General features: G+C 39.2%; 1 protein-coding gene across 1 annotated transcript; it reads left to right on the top strand.

Moving 5' to 3' along the window:
• Window positions 1-1218: 1218 nt before the first annotated feature.
• nol6 (nucleolar protein 6 (RNA-associated)) lies at window positions 1219-20610 on the top strand. Its single transcript, XM_038269868.1, has 26 exons — window positions 1219-1377; window positions 2099-2332; window positions 2814-2930; window positions 3036-3215; window positions 3329-3497; window positions 3846-3980; window positions 4339-4502; window positions 4603-4723; window positions 4815-4873; window positions 4959-5060; window positions 5150-5265; window positions 5731-5908; window positions 5988-6110; window positions 6465-6613; window positions 8122-8197; window positions 9770-9910; window positions 10017-10134; window positions 11285-11439; window positions 11649-11812; window positions 12802-12954; window positions 13062-13159; window positions 13317-13441; window positions 16216-16305; window positions 18983-19183; window positions 20047-20148; window positions 20238-20610. The coding sequence occupies exons 1-26, from the start codon at window positions 1339-1341 to the stop codon at window positions 20385-20387; spliced, it is 3459 nt and encodes a 1152-aa protein (XP_038125796.1). The 5' UTR covers window positions 1219-1338; the 3' UTR covers window positions 20388-20610.
• Window positions 20611-22287: the final 1677 nt, after the last annotated feature.

Genomic DNA, 22287 nt, shown 5'->3' with positions numbered 1-22287 from the left:
AAAAAAAAGTCAAATCAACCAAAACTTTCACAACCCCCAGAGGGTCACGCACATCCTGTCGAAGACCTCCATTGTAAAGGGTTCCTTGGCAAAGGACTATATTTTTTTCTGACATGGGAATAATATCAAAGCCAAACATTTATCTATTAAATAGCAAAACAAATTTGTTTAAGAGTGAAACATATCTCCACATATTTGATCAGTTCGTGGTAATGCAAGGCTGCACGAAATCAGATATTTTCATTTCGATGAAAAAAATCACATTACCTGAATCATTCATTCTTCTATGTTTTTAGATATGAAAGATACGTGTTTACATTCACAGAGGCAAAATGCAGAATTGAGCAACACGATAGGCTACTTGATTCTTTTTTTTTTTTTTTTTTTTTTTTTTTTTTATGGAACGAATTTCAGGGCGGACACTAGATGGCGCCATTAATACATTTTCAGAATCAACTCCTCAAACTCGTGGGAATAATGTTGATCATTCCACACATGGGATACACATTGGAAAAACAGCTGCATTTAATGTAATTCAAAAACCAGTCTGAGTGCGAGCTGGGAGATTTTATTATTTCTCTATTGTAGAATTCATGGCAATAATTTGCACTTTGAACGATCTAGACAACCACATCAGTCAGAAAGTCACCCAGAATAATCTTAATAATGTGAGAAGTATGAGTAAAAAGTGGCAATAATAAGTTGAAAAAGGTGAACAATGATAAAAGAAAAATATTAAACATTGTTGAAATTCTTTAGCACTTTTAACAAGTTCAATTTATTCAGATTGATTGAAAAAAAAACATTTAAAGATAAAAATGCAAAGATAATGTGAAAAATATTTTACAAAGTTTAACGACTAAAAACTAATTTATAAAAATATGTTTTAAGAAGATTTATAAAAGCCGGTCTGATGGAAATTCCACAGCACTTGAAACCTAATTGAAAATAATAAAAAATGCAATCAATCATAAGACATCAATTGCATACTTTCAGATTTAGTATTCAAATCCGGCTGGTTGTCTTTTTGTGCTATACACTTAGAAATTAGTGCAAACATGAACGTTTTCTTTTCAGACCAGGTCCTCAGAGGGAAGCGGCGCCCAGAGAAGCGCTGCTGGTGCAACCTATCTTGTTAAAGCGTCCCTAGTCCATGTTAGGAAATCAGCCAATCAGCTTTAACTCTCCCGCACTTTGAGCCAATCAGACAACTATGTTTATACCTAGCATGTTAGATTAACCCTTAGCACATGTGAGAGCGTAAAGAAGCTTTGCTAAACTGTAGAATTTATCAGCGTTGTTTTATTAGTTTTCTTTATTCCGACGAACATTTAGAACATGAAGAAGAAGCAGGCAGTAACAGAAGAACCAACAGAGGTAAGCACTGCCTGATTCAGCGATGTATGTGGGCTAAATCACCCTATTTCTGAGGAATGTGCTCTTGTTTAAATCTTTATTTTCTGTGATAGCTTTTTGCATACATTTGTGACATGTTCTGCTCATATAAACATTGAACGTTTTACGAAAATACTGTTTTAAGATGTTAGATATTGATACATTCAACAAGAGAGTGATATTACTTGGCTTTGCAAACACATGTTGTATCACAGTAAATTAAAATGTTGTGGTAAGTTACTCAGTTGTTCTGTCAAAATATTACTTCTGTTAACATTCAGGGAAAAAAATGAATGAATTTTGAATGTTTTAGAAATAAATATCACCTGTTCCTCTCCAAAGTCCATCCCTGTTAGCTTGGCACATGTTTTGATTCCTTTTTTGTTTATTATTTAAACCATCTTTTCAGCTATATACACTTTTAAACAACACTCTTTGAACAGTCAGATTATTTAGTTTATACATTTTGTGGCTTATCTCTCCTGAATGAATGCATGAATGAATATCTGCTGGACAACTTTGATTAAGTTGCCCTTAGTATTGGAAAATCTTTAATAATAATCCTCCCTCTTTATGTAAAATACTTTTATAGGAATGACTTCAGTGTAGAATTACCAATATATTACTCTTTATGTCACTCTTTATTGAAATTCATCTTTTTTTTTTTTGCATGCTCAAGTTTAATCTGTTGTTTGGTTTCCAGATGCATTCCTTTGACTTGTCCCATGAAGATGATGATGGTGATGATGATGAAGGGGAACAACTTGCTGCTCCTATTAAGCCCAAAAGGGTCCGAAGTAATGAAGAGGAGGAAGAAGTGGTCTACCATCCAGTGAAACTGTCCAGGAATGATTTATATAGACCTCCAACAGCTGAGGAGCTAAATCACCTGAAAGAGGCTGAAAGCCTGTTTCATTGCAGCCTTCTTAAGATGCAGGTGAGACTCTTGTCTGGGATCTAGCTGTGAATATATTCCTAGAATATGAAAAGTAATTTTCCACCAGATTAAATATGAACTTGTTTACAAACCTGAACAGCCCAATCTAGGAAACTGGTTTGTACCTTGTTTGAAAACCATCTTGGAATATAGTGTTCCATAATATAGCAGTAATTTGCCCCAGGAATGAAAAGCATAATGTATGAAGAACATAGGGGGACTAACTTTTACTTCAAAGCATAATTACTTATACTTTGGGAATAAGTCAATTTCTGTTAATGCTAAAAATGTTCATGGGTAAACTACTTCTCTTTTAAAAGGCTGTACCTTGAACGCTACCAAGAAGAAAGAATAAATGGTCCACAATATGTCATCTTATAAGTTTGTGACATTACATAAATAGTTTAGTTTTAGTGCATTTGAATATATGATGGAATTTTTTATATTTTTAATAAACCCTTTCTCTCTTCTTGAATATCAGATGGAGGAGCTGCTGAAGGAGGTTACCCTGAGTGAACGCAGGAAACAACAAATCGATTCCTTTGTTAAGACGGTCACAGGGCTGCTTGAGACGGTCCCAGTATCACCAGAGGTTGAGGTGTGTAAAGTTTAGAGCAACCCCAGAGTATTTTCACTGTTTCACCACCTCTGCATATATAATCAAGTGTTTTGTTTTTTTCACAATCTCTCACTCGGTGCTCAGGTGAGTGACTTGTCATGGCTGTCCGGTGCAGTTAAGGTTCCTTTTCTTCTGGTGCCCAAAACAACAAAGGGCAAATTCCACATGGCACCTCCTGCTTCCATTGATCTGATTGGGAGCTACCCACTGGGAACCTGCATTAAGCCTAACATTAAGGTGGACCTCGCCGTCACAATCCCAGCTGTAAGTCACCTCTCAAAGCCCGGAGATGAATCTAATGCTGTTTCTCACTACGTGATTAATAGCTGTAAAAACGACTCTTACTATTTACATCCTATTTTATCTTCTCTTGTCAGGATGTTCTCCGTCCAAAAGATGTTTTAAACCAGAAATATCAGAGGAAAAGAGCCCTCTATCTTGCAGGACTTGCCCAACACCTGAAGTCCTCCTCTGACATTGGGACAATACGCTATTCTTGTCTCCATGGTAATAGACTCCATCCAGTCCTGCTGCTGACTCCCTCAGGTAATCACTTTCAAATCACATTTATTCTCCCTCAATAGAGAAATTCACTCTTTGCATTTAGCCCCTTGGGGAGCAGTGGGCTGCCATTGTGTGGCGCCCGTGGAGCAGTGTGGGGTTAAGGGTCTTGCTCAGACACCCAGAGTGGAGGTCTGTGGCTTGAACTCAGAACCTCTGGAACCCAAACGCATTGCTCTAACCACTAGGCCGCCACTCCCCAATTAATGACAAAAATCAATGGCTTACTATAAAAGGCTTAAAGAATTTACTGATGTTGCTTACATTTCATGTGATATAATAAAGGACTGAGATCAGATATGTTTTGGTGACTGATGTTTGTTTGTTTTTTAGGCAAAGACTCTTCGTGTTTCACTGTATGTGTTCATGTCTGCCCGCCTCCTGGGTTCTTCAAGCCCAGTCGGTTCCACCCCCAGAGGAATAACATCAGGTCAGAGTGGTATACTGGACTGCAGGCTTCCCACGCTGGTAAGGAGAGCTTTATTGCCAATTTTGTCAAAAATCTCTTGTTTTGGTTATCAGTAAATAGGCCTTTCTAATTTGTTGACTTGAAAAACTTTTATTGTCTTTGCTATGTCCAGGATTATTTGGAACATAATACATTGGTGCATTGAAAAAACGGTGTACAATTCTGAATTTATCGCAGTTTTTTCTTTTTTTTTACTAGCACAGCTAAATTCTCACCATAATGCCGATACTGTTTATAGCCAAAGCGTTGGATATTAAGCTCTCTGACCAAAGCAGACAAACAGCCTCTGATGATATATGTAATGCTGTGTAATATATATAAGCATGTTCTTACACCACGTGTTTTGTTTGGTTTCAGAGGGTAGCGGACCTCCAACTCCACACTACAACACCTCTGTTTTGGCAGATTCATTGCCCAGGGCTCATTTCCAGTTTCTTTCTGCCATCAAATCCCAGTGCTCAGCTTTCTGTGATGGAGTAGCTTTGCTCAAAGTCTGGCTTCATCAAAGAGAGCTCGACCAGGTAGGAACCTTTCGCTAATTAGTTTATATCTTATTTACATGACATACATATTTAATGCATGTTGTAATGACTCCTACATTTCTGTCAAAATGTCTTTTAGGGCACTGGTTGTTTTAATGGATTTCTCGCTTCAATGCTCATGGCGTATCTGTTGATCATTCATCGGATCAGTAACTCCATGACAGCCTATCAGCTGCTTCGAAACAGCTTGAATTTCCTAGGTAAGGAGATGTATGCATCAGTTTAGTTTTATAACAGAGATTAGATTGGCTGTAAACCATTAGGAATACTCAGCTCTTCTTTAACTTTTAGCAACTACAGACCTGACTGTAAGCGGGATAAGCCTAGCAAGGGATCCTGATTCCACAGCTGTGAGTGAATGAACCTATCAAACAGTCCCCTTGTATGTTTTTTTTCTAACCTGTGCTATAATATTTTCTTTGTCTTTTCATGCAGCCGTCTCTTGCAGAGTTCCAGAGTGCGTTCCAGGTTGTCTTTGTTGACCCCTCAGGACATCTTAACATGTGTGCTGGCATGACTGCTTGTACCTACAAACAGGCAAGAACTATTAAACCAACCGCTGCTTTAAATGCAGTCATCGTGTGCAGTGACATCAAATGAACAGTTCTGATCTTTTTAATGTCCAGCTGCAGCATGAGGCCGTCGTTTCTATGAAGTTCTGGGACGACCCGACGGTGGACGGCTTCCACTGCCTCCTCATGACCCCCAAACCGATGATCAGGACAAGCGACCATGTTTTCCAGTATGTTTAATTTCCTCCTCAGTCCTTCAACTATGCCAGGCAAAGTGCCCATTTCTAATGGTCATGATCACCTCTCCAGCAGGAACATTTTTCTGTTTGTTTATATTTAAAGTGTAGTTTTGACTTTTTTTTTCTTTTAGTTACCATATCAATGATGTTGCAATGGGGTCCTGTGTTGCTTTCAATGACAATGTGTGTGGCCAATTATGTTTTTTTGGGTATGAGATGGAACTATGTCTAAGTACAAATGCGCCCTGTGCTTTCAATGTTTATAAGCTTAAATCATTTTCTTTTTGCATCCATTAACCAAGATTAGTAAGGTCTATTCATTGCATAAGAAATCAGTGGTTCCATTACACTCAGTCACTGATGCTCTAGCTGTGTTCTTGTTTTAAAAAGAAAAAAATGTTTTTTTTTACTTGATTAACAGAAAACAAAAATGTATTCTATAAACCTCTCACTCAGGTTATGTGACTTGGTGAAGCTCCAAGCTTGCTGTAAGAAACAGAACCTTCTCCATGAGTTGATGGACCGCAGTGGAAATTATGTCCAGACTGCGCTTCCATTTGTCCTCTCGCTGCTCCAGAAAGGTCTTGGCCAGAGGATTCACCTCCTCATCCACTCCCTCTCTCCTGACCCAGAGGTTTGACAGTTCTCTAACTGATTTAGTCTAATCTAGAAAAACAGTAAATCATACAAACTTTTTTTTTCTTTTCTTGAAGTGGTCTGTGGAGAGCGAAGCCCCGAAGTACAAGGCTCAGCCTCCCCTTTCCTTCGGTTTGCTTCTAAATCCAGAGTTGGCAGCTTCCGTCTTGGAAAGAGGTCCACCTGCAGACAATCCCAAGGTAGCCTCCCTTCACTGTCCTCACTGCAAAAATCATTTATTTCTTCTGAGCCTAAAGAGATTTATGGTCACTTTGTCACTACTATTGATAGATTTTAGGTAGTTCAGAATACTACCAATTAAATGTGAGTAAAATTCATAGTATTCTGCATGTTGTGTGTGTTAAAGTTTGTTTAAAAAAAAAAAAGACAATCTTTCCTATAACTTTTAAAGCATTAAGGTTTTATGCTAAACCAAAACGTTATATGGACCTGTTATAGCTGGGGGTTTTTTTTTCGCAACTACATTTGATGGGCTAACCTATTTTAATCAGAAAATGAATCAAACAGGATTCCATTTGTTGTCTCTCTGCCAGGCAGCAGAGTTCCGTCAGCTTTGGGGCTCTCGCTCCGAGCTGCGTCGCTTCCAGGATGGTGCCATCACCGAGGCGGTGCTTTGGGATGGAAAGAGCACGTACCAAAAGAGGCTGGTCCCCAAACAGATCATCACACACCTGCTACAGCTGTATGTATTTCCTCCTGGCAGGCCTTATGAAATAATCCAAAATTTCCCTGGTTTGGGTAGATGTTTGTGTTACGCACGCACTTCTCCTGCAACCTCCAGGTCTGTGTTGTGCTGAAAAGCTTCTGTCAGATGCTCTGTACAGTAAGTTGCCCCCCTGATGACAGCTTGTATGTATGGAGCATAGCTGACCTTCCCTGCCAGTCTTCTGTTATGAATGAACAGGAAACTGTAACATACTTCTGAAAGGGAATGGCTGTCCAGAAATCAGCAGTGAGAGCCACTTTCTCCACTTCAGCCAGCTTCCTCATGACATCCTCTGCCTTTTCATTGTAATGGCTCTCAATGCTGCATGTGATTTCATCAGCAGATGTCACATTAGATTTATACACAGTGTGGCTCAGGAGCTTTCTGAAGCCATCCCCTTCAACCACACAGATGGGAAACATGTCCTTTATCATTCTGGTGATGAGTTCATTAACCCCTGCAGTCCTTTGCATGGCTGTGCTGTTCTGTGGTTTCTTCATGTGTTCGTTTGTTAATGTGGTAAATCATGCTGGTCATGTACTTGAGTTTAATGTAAAAAAAATTACATTGGACCTCCTCGTCTACTTTGACAAAAGCGTCCCACATGGAGCTCCGCTTGTTTTGCCTCCATTCTGGGGTTTTCTCCTCCGCAGTGTGGGCGTCCCTCATTGCCTCTAGATCCTCGGTGTCCAGAGCCGTCCTTGCTCTTGCCCCACTGGGGGATGGACACCTGGTGCTAAGTGAGCCTGTGGGAGATCATGGTGCTGGTGGTTCTGCCGCAATTTCTGAGTCTGGCGTCACATTTCTTGCAGCGAACAAGAGTCAAGACCCACTTAGTCGCACGCTTGGCTCCACTTCCCTCGTTTTAAAACGGCTCTGGAAAATAAAATAAAAAAAAAAAACCCTTCAAGTGCCCTTTATTTGCATCTGTAAACCAGCAGAGTTTAAAAATAAAGGCCGGCTGCATGACATACAGTATTATGACAATATTATCATCATCATAAACTTTGAAGTCTTAAGGAAGTTTTAAAGGGATTATGAATTGTTTAATCAATCAAAGTTTAAACCGTATTCACAAAGAACAAGCTAATGCTGTAAAATGCAATTTACGGCTGCTCATTGGCACACTGAGTAGCACTGCTGCCTTGCAGCAAGAAGGTTCCGGGTTCAAATCTCGACCTGGGGTCTTTCTGCATGGAGTTTGCATGTTCTCCCTGTGGATTCTCTCTGGATATTCCGGCTTCCTCCCACAGCCCAAACGCATGACTTTTGGGGTAATTGGCTTCTCTCAATTCTCTTCATGTGTGAGTGATGGTTGTGTGTTGCCCTGTGATGGACTGGTGACCTGTCCAGGGTGTACCCCACCACTCGCCCATGGACAGCTGGAGATGGGCACCAGGGCCCCTCACGACCCTGTTTGGGATAAGTGTTTCCAGAAAATGGATGGTCCATTTCAGTTTATTTTTTGTTTTGTTTTTTGCCAGACATGCAGATATCCCAGAGTCCTGTGTGCGTTTTGTCGGGGCCATGATAGATGATGTCATCGCAAAAGGAAATGAGGTAAAATATGGAGATTGTTTTAAGTGTTTTATTTTTAAAAAACTGTAAAGTTAGAGTACAACTAATTTTTATATAGTTCTTGTCAATGTTGAAAAAACTAAACAAAGATTCTGTATGTTTATTACCTTGACATTAAAAGGCATTTTGTTTTGAAAAGGAATGTATTCATTTCAACCTTTAAAGCTAAATGGCAACTAGTCATCTTGGTTTTCCAAAATTACAGTTTCTACAATTTTATATTCTACCCTTCCTCTGATTTTCTAAGTCCTTTTAGTTAGAAGCCAGAAAAGGTGACAGTGACCAGAGGTGTCAGAAGTATTAATGGTTATAACTCAAGTAGAAGTATAAATTCTGTTTAAAAGTATGTTTTGTAGAAGTTGGGGTTTTAACTTAAGCTTTTTTCTCAAGTCAAAGTGTCAAGTACCTTTTTTTTTTTTTTTTTTTTTTTATAAACTACTTTAATAATAAAAGTAATGACTTAGACAAACTTTGTCATTTTGTGAACAGCGTGTACAAAACGAAATTTCGTTTTGTACGTTTCAGCTCTCACGACATTTGCATCAATTATGTTAAAAACATACTTTAAACCTTATACTGGTTACTGCGCAACTGTATTAAAGGAATTTTTCTAAAGCTCTGGATAATAACTTCTTTATACTTAATTTTCTTAGTTTTTTATCTAATGCTAACAGTGTCAAATTTTGCATCATCTTGGAATAACTATTTTTATTTATTAGTCCAACCACAAATAAATTGTATGGATGAAACAAATAAATTGTCTGAATGAAACTAATCCTTTTGGTAGATTTTATATTTAAAATACCAACAGTCCATAACAAAAATGAGCTTAAATGAGGGGAAAAAAAAAAAAGTTTTAAAATGTAAGGAGTAGAAAATGGAGATAAGATAAGAGAGTGTGATTCAATTAGAGCCTACCATTTTGATTGATGTTTTCTTTATTTTTCAACTGTTACAAGAACATTTGACGCCTGGTGTTACTGATGGGTTGGATGTCGGGGAAAGGCATTAATATAGTAATATTTTGTCTTGGACCAATAAATACTCATAGGTATAGGCCGACACCTATTAATTTTAATAGATATCGGCCTATATTAAGTTTAATACGCTATCTCCTTTCCGTGCCTTATTGATGGTAACATTGTTTCTATTTTATTTTTTTATTACATTTCTGCATTTCTTGTATCGTTTTTCCAATGAAATACTGTTTCTAAATAAGCTCCACGATCAGCTGTGTGGTCTTCTTAATAGTGCAGCAACACTGATTGGTTGAACACGTTTAGCATTAAAGCAAGGTCTTCTTTTGGTGAAACCCACTAATTATGGCTTGTGTCTAAGGAGTCAGAAATGGACGTCTGAATCTGGATTTCTGAGCAGTTTAATGAAATACCCCTCTGTTCTTTGGGTCGCTGCTTTCGAATCCTGCAGGTGGAAATCCACCAGAAAGTGTTAAAGTTTTCTAAAGAAAAAAGAGCTGTTCAACTAAAATGTTCAGGTTGCATCTGTCCTTTTTTTCTGTTTGTTTTTAACCCTTTACATTACAATTCCCTTTAGGTGCCAAGTACTGGAGAGGAGGAGAGCTTAGTCGTAGTGCAGTCCTACGATGATCTAAGCAGGAAACTGTGGAACCTGGAGGGTCTGCCTCTTTCCATTACTGCAGTGCAAGGAGCCCACCCTGCCCTTAGATACACACAGGTATTATTTTCCCTCCATAAGGACAAAGCTTTTCCATTTGCACTTAGATTAAATATTACTACACCTCCCTATTTATAAAAGTGTATATGATGTTTCTTATTTCCAGGTGTTTCGTCCAGAGCCAGTGAAGCTGGACTATTCCTTCTTCGACCGAGAAAAGACTTGCAGGTCTTTGATTCCAAAGGAAGACAAACCCTGTCCACATTATATCACTCCTATAACAGGTCTGTACATCGACTCTCTGCCACCTGTGCTTCTTTCATTTAGGTCATTTCTTCTCTTGGAACATGAGTCTTCTCGTCCAGATTTCTTCCTTATTTACAATGGGAAGAAATTCATGTACTTTCAGATTTATTTTCAGATTTGTTTTCTTTCCAACCAAACAGTAGCACAACAGACTCCATTCTTATCAAGTCATCATGTTCAGATTGAACTCCCTTGATGAGTTGACTGAAGTCTTGTGTGCTATTGCTTGGTTGGAAAGAAATCCTGCAGCCACACGGCCCTTTCTGGAACCAGTTTGACACCCCTGGCTTAGATGATATGAGAGCATTTATTACAGAACCAGACAACAGGGGAGCAGTAACTCTGGAGGAGCAGCAATGCTCCACTGCTCTGGTTTGGAAAACAATAGATATTTGTAAGCTTCGCATCTGTTCTTATATTGTTAGAGAGGCAAGACGAAAAAATGTGTTAAACAAAATCCATAAGAGGACTTGTTTAAAGTTAGCCGTGAACCACTTGGAAGACTTGCAGCCAATATGTCGGAAAATGAACTTTTTGGACTGTATGGCAGGAAACCTGGACTGTACGTCAGCCTCTACACGCCTTACTGCAGCTGAACATGTTGGTGGCAGAATCATGTGATGATGCTTTCAAAAAATGTTAGCCTCTAGAACTACTAAGCTGATATAGAGACTCCAAAAGGTTAAATGCAAATGCACAACGTGCTTTATAGTTTTTTTTGTTTTTTTTATTTGTGGAAAAATATCTAAATCAAACAGAATTTTCTGTGCACTACTTTGCACCATTAAATAAAACGGAAGTATGCATTTCTAATATAGTTAAATATTAGAATAGAACAAAGAATATTAGAATCTAGCAGCACAGATGCTGCTGCTTGCTGTACAAGTATTTATAATAATACAGCGACAAAAGCGGTCACTGTTAATAACTATTATGCATCTGGCTTCTTCGTGGCACACGTTTGCAGAGTGGTGCTCCTCATATGCAGGCTGTTTTAAACTTGATGCTAGGCAAGCTGTAGATTTCTGCAATCAAAATCACGAAATCCAGAGCTTTTGCTGTACCAAGATGGCTTCTCATAGCCACAGCAGCTTTACAGTCCCACATGCTCTCATATGTTTCTTGCAGTGATTTGTCACATGGAGGGAAGTGGCAAGTGGCCTCATGACCGAACTGCAATCCGCCACATCCGAGCTGCCTTCCACATCAGCCTGGCAGAGTTGCTCAAGAAGAACTACAACTATACTTGCAGGCCCTGCCCCACTCACTTAGACGTTTGGAAGGTAAACATTGCAGTTAACTTGAAGTTGTTTGTTAAAGTTCTGCCTTTTAGAGCGGTGTAGATTTTGCTTCTAAAGTTGTAATTAAAGCATTTCTTATAAAGATTGCTGACTGGATATCATGATCCGTCTTACCTCAGCATAGGGTGTGGTTTAATAGTCTATTTTCTGGGGTTTTTAAGCATTTTTTTGGAAAATCTCTTTGCTTTTAGGATGGTTTGGTGTTTCGGATCCAGGTGGCCTACCATCGAGAGCCTCAGGTGCTGAGGGAGAGCGTGACTGCTGATGGTCTGCTGGTTGTAAGAGACAATGAGGAGGCTCAGGCTCTGGAGATGGCCACTATTCACAAGCCTCTCTTAACAAGCACATTGCACGGGTACGGCTGAGTTAAGAGGCTTCCCATCATCTTTTAAATGTACTAAATGTTCTTCACCGCACGGTTTAAGTTTTGTTGCATTGATGAAATTATAGAAACGCAAAGAAATCTTTCTATGGTGGACATGTTTCTGTTGGGAGGAGTTGATTGAGTTATGTGGAACCAACCAGGAACTGACATCCATCAGAGCAGAGCTCTCTAACCATGAAATCCCACATCCTCCGTCACCATCGTTCCTTGGTGTTATTTTTATTTTGATTATTTGGGGGTATACATGGGTGGTAAAAATCAGATGCCTGCATCAGAGTGCTACCAGTTATATCTGTGGACTTTTTTTCTCTTGCTTGAAACAAAACTAGCAGCAGTAGGGGAGTTTGGAGATGTAATACATTTTCTTAAATCTATCTTTGCGCTCCTTTAATGTATCCACAAGTTCTGCAATCGCATTCTTTCTCTTACTCACAACTTTGTGATCGGCTGCATATTTAGCCTTCCCTGGGAATACCTTTGCACATTACTATTTTTATTATTTGACAAATTCTCGTGCCAAAGCAAAAATGCAGGCAATCCATCCGCATTGATAATGAAAGCAAATGATATGGTCCATTCTTCTTTGAATCATCTGTTCTTATCAGGTATCTTCCATTTTTGCCCTTTGGGATCCATGGCCCAAGACACACCCTGAAACGTGTGTTGCAGGCTTTGACCACTGATCTCTATGGTTATGATGCACATTTTCGTTGAAATAAATGTTTACATATATTGTTTACATTTATTTATTATAAAAATATTTACAGCATTGGAAAACATAATGAATGTCTGTTTGACCTCCTGCACACCAAATTAAAATAAACAAATCAATAAAATACATTTTTCAAAAAACTTTGAAAAAGCTCCAGGGGGGTGCTAAGAAGCCGCATGCAGTTTTGGAGCCGCGGGTTGCCCACCATCGTTGTAGATGCTCACGTTTTTCTGCTTTTTATCTTAAGTCTCCAGCAGCAGCACCCATGTTTCGGAGCAGTGTGTCGTCTGGCTAAGCGCTGGCTCGCTGCTCAGCTCTTCAGTGAAGCCGTTTCAGAAGATGCAGCCGATCTGTTGGTGGCGTCGCTTTTTCTGCAGCCTGCTCCCTTTACTCCTCCGAGGTAAACCCTAATTCTGCCTTTTACTCTCTGTTTAACATAGAAAGCACGTTTCCTAGCCCGTCTTGTTTAGTAGGTCATGTGAATGAATTTTTTTCCCTCTTCCTCAGCTCTCCCCAGGTGGGCTTCCTCCGATTCCTTCGTTTGCTCTCTGCCTTTGATTGGAGGAACAACCCGCTGGTGGTCAACCTCAACAACCAGCTCACAGGCAGGTTCTCCCTCATACGCCCCCTTTTCCCAACTTTGCTAAAACAAAAACAAACCCCTCCTGACCTCCTTCCCTTTACAACCCCGACATACTTTAACATCCTGCTTGTGAGTTGCTGTTTCTGTCCAGTTCAATTGTTTGCCTCTGTCACGTGCAGCAGCAGAGTACACAGAGATCAAGAATGACTTCATGGCCTCCAGAGAGTCTATGCCTGTCATGTTCATAGCAACACCTAAAGACAAAAAGCTGTCTATGTGGACCAGACGGGCACCCAGTGTGCAGGTCAGCAAACACGCACCACATTCAATGGCTTGGATTAAAAACTCACATAAATTAGGCCAAACTGGATAATTTAAAAATGCAAATGTATATATATTCAGGTTAGTTTCACATTTTTTAAAGTGTACATTTTATTCATCTGTCTTTTAGTTATAAATAAAATCATAAGCAGCGATGGAGAAAAGAGTTGCATGTCCTGGGCAGTGAGCAATCGCATAGTTTTCCAATCCTGGATCCTTTTCTTAAAGCACACTGTTCTCCTGGATCACACTGTAAAGAAAAAAAAAAAAGCAAATAAAAACAAGTTGGCAAATATTTGGGTTTAAATCCATTTTAATTGGACTCGTTTGTTGCATTGCTTACCACAGGCAGATAGCTATGTTTTTTTCTTAGAGCTGGGAATTGACTATTTTGAAGTCTTTCCAAAACCTGGTGTAAATCATTGATCTGCAAAATCATAATGAAAAAAAATATCTGGGCATCAAAAACTTCCCTCTTCCTAATGACATCAATAATAATGTCTAATAAAAGCCATTTGTTTGATGGCTTCACTTGTAGCTTACCAGCTGCCTTTCATTGTCATCCTCTGTTGCAGTGAAGTAAGTTAAATATTTAGTTTTGTGTTCTTCTGTTTGGGTTTGAGCGTCGCTACAAAAGAGTCCAGTGTAGCAAAGTTGCATATAAAAGAGAAACCCACACCAGCCTCCCATTGTGACCCAAATAGGTTTCCTGTGCTTTCCAAGCTTGACCCTCCAACAAACGCGGTCTTAATAAGCCGCGCTGTCTTTTATACCGCTGACAAAAAGCAGGATCTTAGTGACGTGCTGACAGAGACGTCACGGTGGGGAAACGCCCCTTGTTCTCATCTAAAGCTTGTCTCATGCATTGATATCTCCCAGGTACTGCAGTTTAAATATTTCTATTAGTTTTGATGAATATATCTCGCAGCTGTAGAAAATCAATAATTTTCTCAAATGTGGATCCTAAATAGACATTTTACGACATTTTAATCTCTGAAATGTTTTGTCATTTTTAGTTATGGAGAAGATTGTTCATTAGTTCAAAAACATAGTTGCAAGAGAGATGCATTCAGGCATTAGATGCAGCCCTTGGAAGCAACCTCATCTTTGGTTAGCTGTGCTTATGTCCAAAGTGATGACTATAGCAATCTGCTTCCTTCTACTAACAAGCTTTATGAAGAGAATTTCATTTTCCAACAGGACTTTGCAGCTGCCTACAGTACCAGCATTGAGTTTAGTGACCCAACTATTGGTTTATTTAATATGCACTGAACTGACCTCATCTAAACTCCACAAAGACTCCATCTTTTGTGTGTTTAGTAGATGAGAACAAGCTGGAGGCTGCTGTTAAAGCAACCTCAGCTACCATACCACCTCAGCAGAGCTTCACTGGTGGATAACCTTAATGCCACATGGCATCAAATGCATTATATCTGTAATTCATGCCCCTAAAAGATACTGATTGAAGATGATGTAGAGTGGATTGACATACCTCTGTATTGATCTCATGTATTATGTGAAGTGTGGATATCAATAGCTGTAAAATACATTCAAAATGACCAGAATCAAGCCTTAAGATGCATCCACTAGTCTATGGGTACTAATTCTGTTTTACGCTCTAGTTCAACTTTTTGAAGTTAGTTATTTAACTTAAAACACTTTAAATGCTTGTTGCTACTCTTTAGTCTGGTCTTAAAACGGATAAAACTAAATCCCTTCTTAATCAGATTTGACTCCGACTGCACACAGTTCAAAACCAAACTGAGTCAAATGTGCCCATACCGCTTTAATCTGAACTGCTTTCCTGTGGCACCACTAGGGGGCGCTCATGAATTAATTATTCCGCTGCTGAGAAATCCTTGCCTTTCAGTTACTACACTGAATACCTTATTAGAGTTAAATGTAAAATAAGGACCTTTTTACTTCCTTAGAAATAAGAATAACTAGGAATAAGATAAGATGGACTTTATTGATCTCACAGTAGGGAATTCACTTGTCACATCTGCTCAAATAGACAAAAGAAGAAGCCAAACGGAGGAAACGGTGCATTGGGTACATGCACCACACATTCACCCTATGCACCTTTTCCTCCTTTTGGCTCCTTCTGTTGTCTGAAGTCTTTTTATGTATTGAATTATTGTTTAGGAGGGAATCAATTATTATTATTATTCCCCAAAAACATTACCCATCTTTCTTTTTTTGTTGTTTTTTTTACTGTTAACATTTGTTAATCTTCTGGGGGCATTTTTCATTTAACAGGACACATAATTTTAAATGCATCACATATTCTTTAGTAGTACCTGGACATTTAATAAACATAATGCATTTTTTAATTGTAGAGGAACACAATTTTGGTCACATTACATTTAACAAGAGTTAACTTTCTCATTTTAGCTCTTAAGTGGGTTTGCTTTACACTAAAGGGGAGAGAGCATTGCAGCTAGTACATAGATCCATGCATGAGAGTAGAATAAAGCATTTTTCCTTACAGCAGTACAGTCCTGCTTTAATGGGCTTTGGAAATATTAACTTTAAAGGCCATAAAAAAAAACAAAAAAAACCTGGATTGTGGTTAGAGCAATGCAAAATCAAAATAAAACTGCAATATTGGTTGGAAAAATGCTCAATGTTCAATGTGTGCTTTGATGGTCACCAAACCTGGAATCTAGAGCTATCTTATTAAAGCAACATTAATGATAAAAATATATCGCTTAATAGAAATTCTTTGACGTGGAGAGTTTATTTCTGATATTTCAGATGCTTCAGCGCGTGATGATGGTGGCGGCTGAGAGCCTTAAGGTACTGGAACAGCAGCTGATGGACGGCAGCCAGATCCAAGATGTCAGGGTGGGTGAAAAGCTTTGATTTATTCACAGCTACACTCCACTTAAAGCTACAGTGTGTAATAATTACAGGGATATACAGTCAGAAATGTAATATATTATACACAAGTACAGGTGCTGGTCATAAAATTAGAATATCATGAAAAAGTAGATTGATTTCAGTAATTCCATTTAAAAAGTGAAACTTGTATATTATATTCATACATAAAATACAAACTCATATATTTCAGATGTTTATTTTGTTTAATTTTGATGATTACAAATGACAACAAATGAAAATCTCAAATTCATCATATCAGAAAATTAGAATATTGTGAAAAGGTTCAAAATTGATGGCCCCTGGTGCCACACTCTAATCAGCTAATTAACTCAAACCACCTGCAAAAGCCTTTAAATGGTCTTTCAGTCTAGTTCTATAGGCTACACAATCATGGGGAAGACTGCTGACTTGACAGTTGTCCAAAAGACGACCATCGACACCTTGCACAAGGAGGGCAAGACACAAAAGGTCATCGCTAAAGAGGCTGGCTGTTCACAGAGCTCAGTGTCCAAGCACATTAATAGAGAGGCGAAGGGAAGGAAAAGATGTGGTCGAAAAAAGTGTACAAGCAAGAGAGATAACCGCACCCTGGAGAGGATTGTGAAACAAAACCCATTCAAAAATGTGGGGGAGATTCACAAAGAGTGGACTGCAGCTGGAGTGAGTGCTTCAAGAACCACCACACACAGACGTGTGAAAGACATGGGTTTCTGCTGTCGCATTCCTTGTGTCAAGCCACTCTTGAACCACAGACAGCGTCAGAAGCGTCTTGCCTGGGCTAAAGAGAAACAGGACTGGACTGCTGGTGAGTGGTCCAAAGTCATGTTCTCTGATGAAAGTAAATTTTGCATTTCCTTTGGAAATCAAGGTCCCAGAGTCTGGAGGAAAAGAAGAGAGGCACTTCATCCACGTTGCTTGAAGTCCAGTGTAAAGTTTCCACAGTCAGTGATGGTTTGGGGTGCCATGTCATCTGCTGGTGTTGGTCCATTGTGTTTTCTGAGGTCCAGGGTCAACGCAGCCACATACCAGGAAGTTTTAGAGCACTTCATGCTTCCTGCAGCTGACCAACTTTTTGGAGATGCAGATTTCATTTTCCAGCAGGACTTGGCACCTGCACACAGTGCCAAAGCTACCAGTACCTGGTTGAAGGACCATGGTATCCCTGTTCTTAATTGGCCAGCAAACTCTCCTGACCTTAACCCCATAGAAAATCTATGGGGTATTGTGAAGAAGAAGATGCAATACACCAGACCCAACAATTCAGAAGAGCTAAAAGCCACTATTAGAGCAACCTGGGCTATCATAACACCTGAGCAGTGCCACAGACTGATCGACTCCATGCCACGCCGCATTGCTGCAGTAATACAGGCCAAAGGAGGCCCAACTAAATACTGAGTGCTGTACATGCTCATACTTTTCATGTTCATACTTTTTTTAGTTGGCCAACATTTCTATAAATCCTTTGTTTTTATTGGTCTTCAGTAATATTCTAATTTTCTGATATGATGAATTTGAGATTTTCATTTGTTGTCATTTGTAATCATCAAAATTAAACAAAATAAACATCTGAAATATATGAGTTTGTATGTAATGTATGAATATAATATACAAGTTTCACTTTTTAAATGGAATTACTGAAATCAATCTACTTTTTCATGATATTCTAATTTTATGACCAGCACCTGTATGTTATTTATCATCATCTACGAGCTCAGCCTCTTAACCTTAATATTTGCGTTGCCTTAGAATTTGTTATTTATAATTACATAGGAGCGGGTCTCGCAGGCATGGAGGCAGACATCTTTGCGCTACGGCAGCGCAGAGCCAACAAACTAGCGATTGCGAGATCGCCCATTACAATAACATGCTGCGTGATGATGCTGTTACTCTCCAGTATACTTATTTAGCAATGTCCCTGACGTTTCACAGGTAGTGATTCAGTAATTTTCTGTAAAATAATTTTCTGGATATATACCTCGGTTACTTCTCTCCGGCTCCTTTGGAGATCTTCAAGCCTTTCCTCCTCATCTCTAGTCACCCCGCTGGCACCTCTCCCTCGCTTGGCCCCTGCTGCACGCCCACCCCGGCCTCTCTGCCCTCTTCCTCGCCCTCTTCCTCGCCCTCTTCCTCACCTTGTAACCCCCGTGCCACAAACAAGACTTGGACTCTGTAAACGGGGAATATATATTCTTCCAGCGAACACAATCTCGCTGTTAAACTAATGACTACAATTACTTGGTCTGTTTATATCACCATGCAAAGCAGCTCACCAAAACGTCACAACGATGTAGAAAAAATAACGGGTATATTTATTATCTAAAGTCTACATGAAATCTATACCCTACACAGACTAATGAAATACTATCTGTAAAATTATCTATGTAAACAAACCTCATCACTTGAGAAGGTAGGTGATGCGGACGTCGTGGAAGACATTTTGTCCCGTAACGCTCGCCGTACTGTTGGGGGGGAGAAGCGGTGGGGGTGGGGGGGGGAGTCGGTGATGTTCATGTTGCTGCGGTCTGCAGTCTGGACGTTAGATGTCGCTGAAAATTACACACTGTAGCTTTAAACGGTTAATTGAATTGAAGGATATCTCAGCATCTAAATGTTTTTGTTTGTTCCCCTTCCTGTGGTTTAGGTTATTATGCGCCCTCCACTTGATGCATATGATGTTTTGATTCACCTGAATCGGAAGCAGGTTCCTCTGCTCAGACATGCTGTGGACCCTCCAGCTGTGTCTTTTAGCAGAGGAGTATTAGCTGACGCTGCAGCTCAGCTCGGAGGAGCCCTGCCTGTTATCGACTACAACCCTGTGTCTCTCTACCTGACAGAGCTTAGAGTGAGTCTTGCTCAGCCTTACATAATTATTTATACAGTTTTTATTTTTTCATTGAGAAGAAGTGATTAGTGCAAAATAATGAAAGATTTGAGAAAGTGTTCAGATGAGCCGCCAGAAAGTTTTCTGGAATCTGGAGTCCAGTGTTTTATTTTGTTTTATCCTTTTTTGGAGCTAATAGTTGGAGTGGAATTGAATTGGAGTGTTGCATTATTAACAGCTTTCTCCGGTGCAGGAATTCCACTATTTGCAGTATGTTTACAGCTGTTTAGAGTTGCTGTACTTGTCTGAAGTCCAGCAGCGTTTCATTCAAAATTTTCCTGTTTGTAGTTTCCTCCAACTTCCGATCAACTTTTACCAGCCTCCCTGTTGTTTTTGAAGAAAACTTCCTGCAGCAGGATTCTCCTCCTATGTTTCACCATTAGTGTAACCTAGTCTTGCCATTGATTAACGGGCCATGGGTTATAGGCTATATTTCAACTGAAATTGAATGGATTTAATTAGATACCTTCTGAAAACATCTGGTTTTATCTAGCTGACAAATCTGAAAACAAATGCACACCATACTTTTCAAAATTTTATTCAAAATTATTAAATGTATAACAATCTTCACAAATATGGAAATGTCTGGTTCTATTGCATGAAGTTCAAATAAAATGCTTTAATACTCTGACTGGATTTAGCAAAACTGAAAAGGGTCAGTAGCCGCAGTCATTTTCTGCAAACAGTTTGGTTTTAGTATTTCTTCTTCTGTCATTAAAGCATGGTTACTTACTCCCTCCTTCCCCACTCCCACAGTTTTAGTATTAGTTGGAAAAAGGAAACTTGCCAGATTTATTTTTCTCAATTTTTTTGAATTTTTACAGGAGGCATTTGGAGACCTAGCCCTGTTCTTCTGTGATCCATATGGTGGAACGGTGATTTCAGTCTTATGGAAACCTAAAGCCTTTGAACCTGTGCCTTTTAAAGTGAGAACCCTGCCTTTCAAATGTTGATTGTTCGCCGTCTTCTTTCTTCCCCCCTGACTCCTTCATGATGTTTTAACGTTTCCTCTCAGACGTCTCAGGTGGCTGCTCGAAGCGTGAAGGTGACAGGTGAGGAGGTGAAAACCGTTCCCAATGTTGAAGCAATCCTGGAGGACTTCCGTGTGATTGGAAAGGGTTTGGTGAAATCGGTGGAAGCAAGAACTGAAAAATGGATGTTTTAGACTGAAAACACCTCATTTTTTTATTCCATCAAATATGCTATAACATGACATTTTATTTGAATGCTTAAAATTGACTAAGATAAAGAAAAGGACCAACAACACTTTAATCCTCTTAAACAGCCAATATTGTAATTGTATTGTTTAAAAAGATAAACTCAATATTTGTTCTTGATGGTCTGTTTTGTGTTAATAAATGCATTTCAACCTTTATGGCTTCAGATGATATTCTGTCATGTTTTTCTTACATGAACCAACTTGCACTATAATTCACACCAAATATTAACATCCACAGTTGGAGAACTGGCCAGTAGATTCAGGTTGAGTGGTTTAGGTTCGATTCTATGAGATTAGTTTTCTGTTTTAGGAACCATATTGAGAACTTCTTTGGTTGAAAGTTTGAGGTCATTTAACTTCTATCTTGAGATTTTGCATTTTATTGGACTGTAACTGATTATTTTGCAAATCGATTACTCTGTTTATTTTTTTCAACTGCTAATCCGATAGCCAAAGGTTCCTTAAAGATTTTTTTTACTAAATTAAACCAGGTGAAGCCAAAACTTTTCCACATGAGGAGATCTGGATAGAACATATTGACAGACGAAAGACGTTTTTTAATCTTACATCGCTTTGATCAACTTTACGTCTGTCCAGCATGCTGGTCATGCATTTTCCCCATGGTACTTCGCTTCATGGTCATTTTTAAGATGGGTCAGCTGTGGCCGTCTGGAGAACGAGCTCGAGTCCATCAGCTACGATAATGGGCGGAAAGCTTGTGGATGTCCATTGAGCGAGGCGATTGGTCAGCGTGGCTGATAGAGCTGTCCTTAACCTGCATCCATGTCAGCCGTGGTAATTCACAGTACGCCAAGACTGATTCATTCTCGCCCCAGATATGTATCCGTGCTAAAATATCAAAGTGAAAGTCATTAGTATAGACCCAGCTCCCAACCCAACTGTGGGAATAGATTAACAGCGGTTATATATCTTTTTTTTTTTTTTATCGCCCGACAAGAGTGGCGTTAACGCCGATAACGGCCTACCGCTAATGTTTTTACATTTTTGATAGAATTACTGCTCTAAGTGGGTTGCTCTGTCAGCTAAAGGCATGTTTTACAGTCTCTCTACTCCATTTAATGAATATTTCAATAATCGATTAATCTGATTGAGCCTTTGTATTCAGCCTTTGTATTTTATAATCTCTACTTTAGACATCACTGTTCCAAGGTGTTTTTAGGGTATAGTTCTATTTTGCCTTCAAAGCTAATGCGTGCATCAACGGCTGTCTTCCATTGAGGTTTTATTTGACATTATGTCCTCCCAATATTGCATGGACTTGTCCAAATGTGTTGCAGCAGCCTTAAGATGAGCAACATGCTTTTTCTACAGAGGTATGCTCTTGATCTGCATGTGCTCTGAGGCTAATGCTGTTGCATCCTTTGTTTACTTTGAAAATCTGTGCGTGCTATATTCCACGTTTTCAATAAGATTTCCACTAGAAGTCCTTATACACCTCTCCGAACTTTTCCCTTGACTGCTCTGTTGGATGTTATGGGCGAATAACTCTGTAATTGGTTTTGTTTTGTTCCTTTTTCAGGTAATGAGGCAATTAGACGTATTACTTCAGTGGTTAGAGGTTTAGCTGAGGGAAAACTTTAGCAACATATAAAGTTCTTGGAATCAACTGTACTATCAGACCAATATGTTAAGAATGTATAGTAGTGCTGCAATTGGTTTCCACCCAGTGGACTTCTGAATCCTTTGTGATTCACTCCCCATGAACCGTGTATTTTAATTACTCAAACTGGATTCGGTTTGTTCTTTCTTGGATAATGTTATCTGCCAAGAATTGTTTTGAATACCTTTTTTTTTTTTTTTTGTACTGTCGCCAGTAAATGACTGT

This window comes from Cyprinodon tularosa, unplaced genomic scaffold, assembly GCF_016077235.1.
Source record: "Cyprinodon tularosa strain WSP-4 unplaced genomic scaffold, ASM1607723v1 ctg74, whole genome shotgun sequence".
NCBI lineage: Eukaryota > Metazoa > Chordata > Actinopteri > Cyprinodontiformes > Cyprinodontidae > Cyprinodon > Cyprinodon tularosa.
This window is presented reverse-complemented; position numbering and strand designations above follow the sequence as displayed.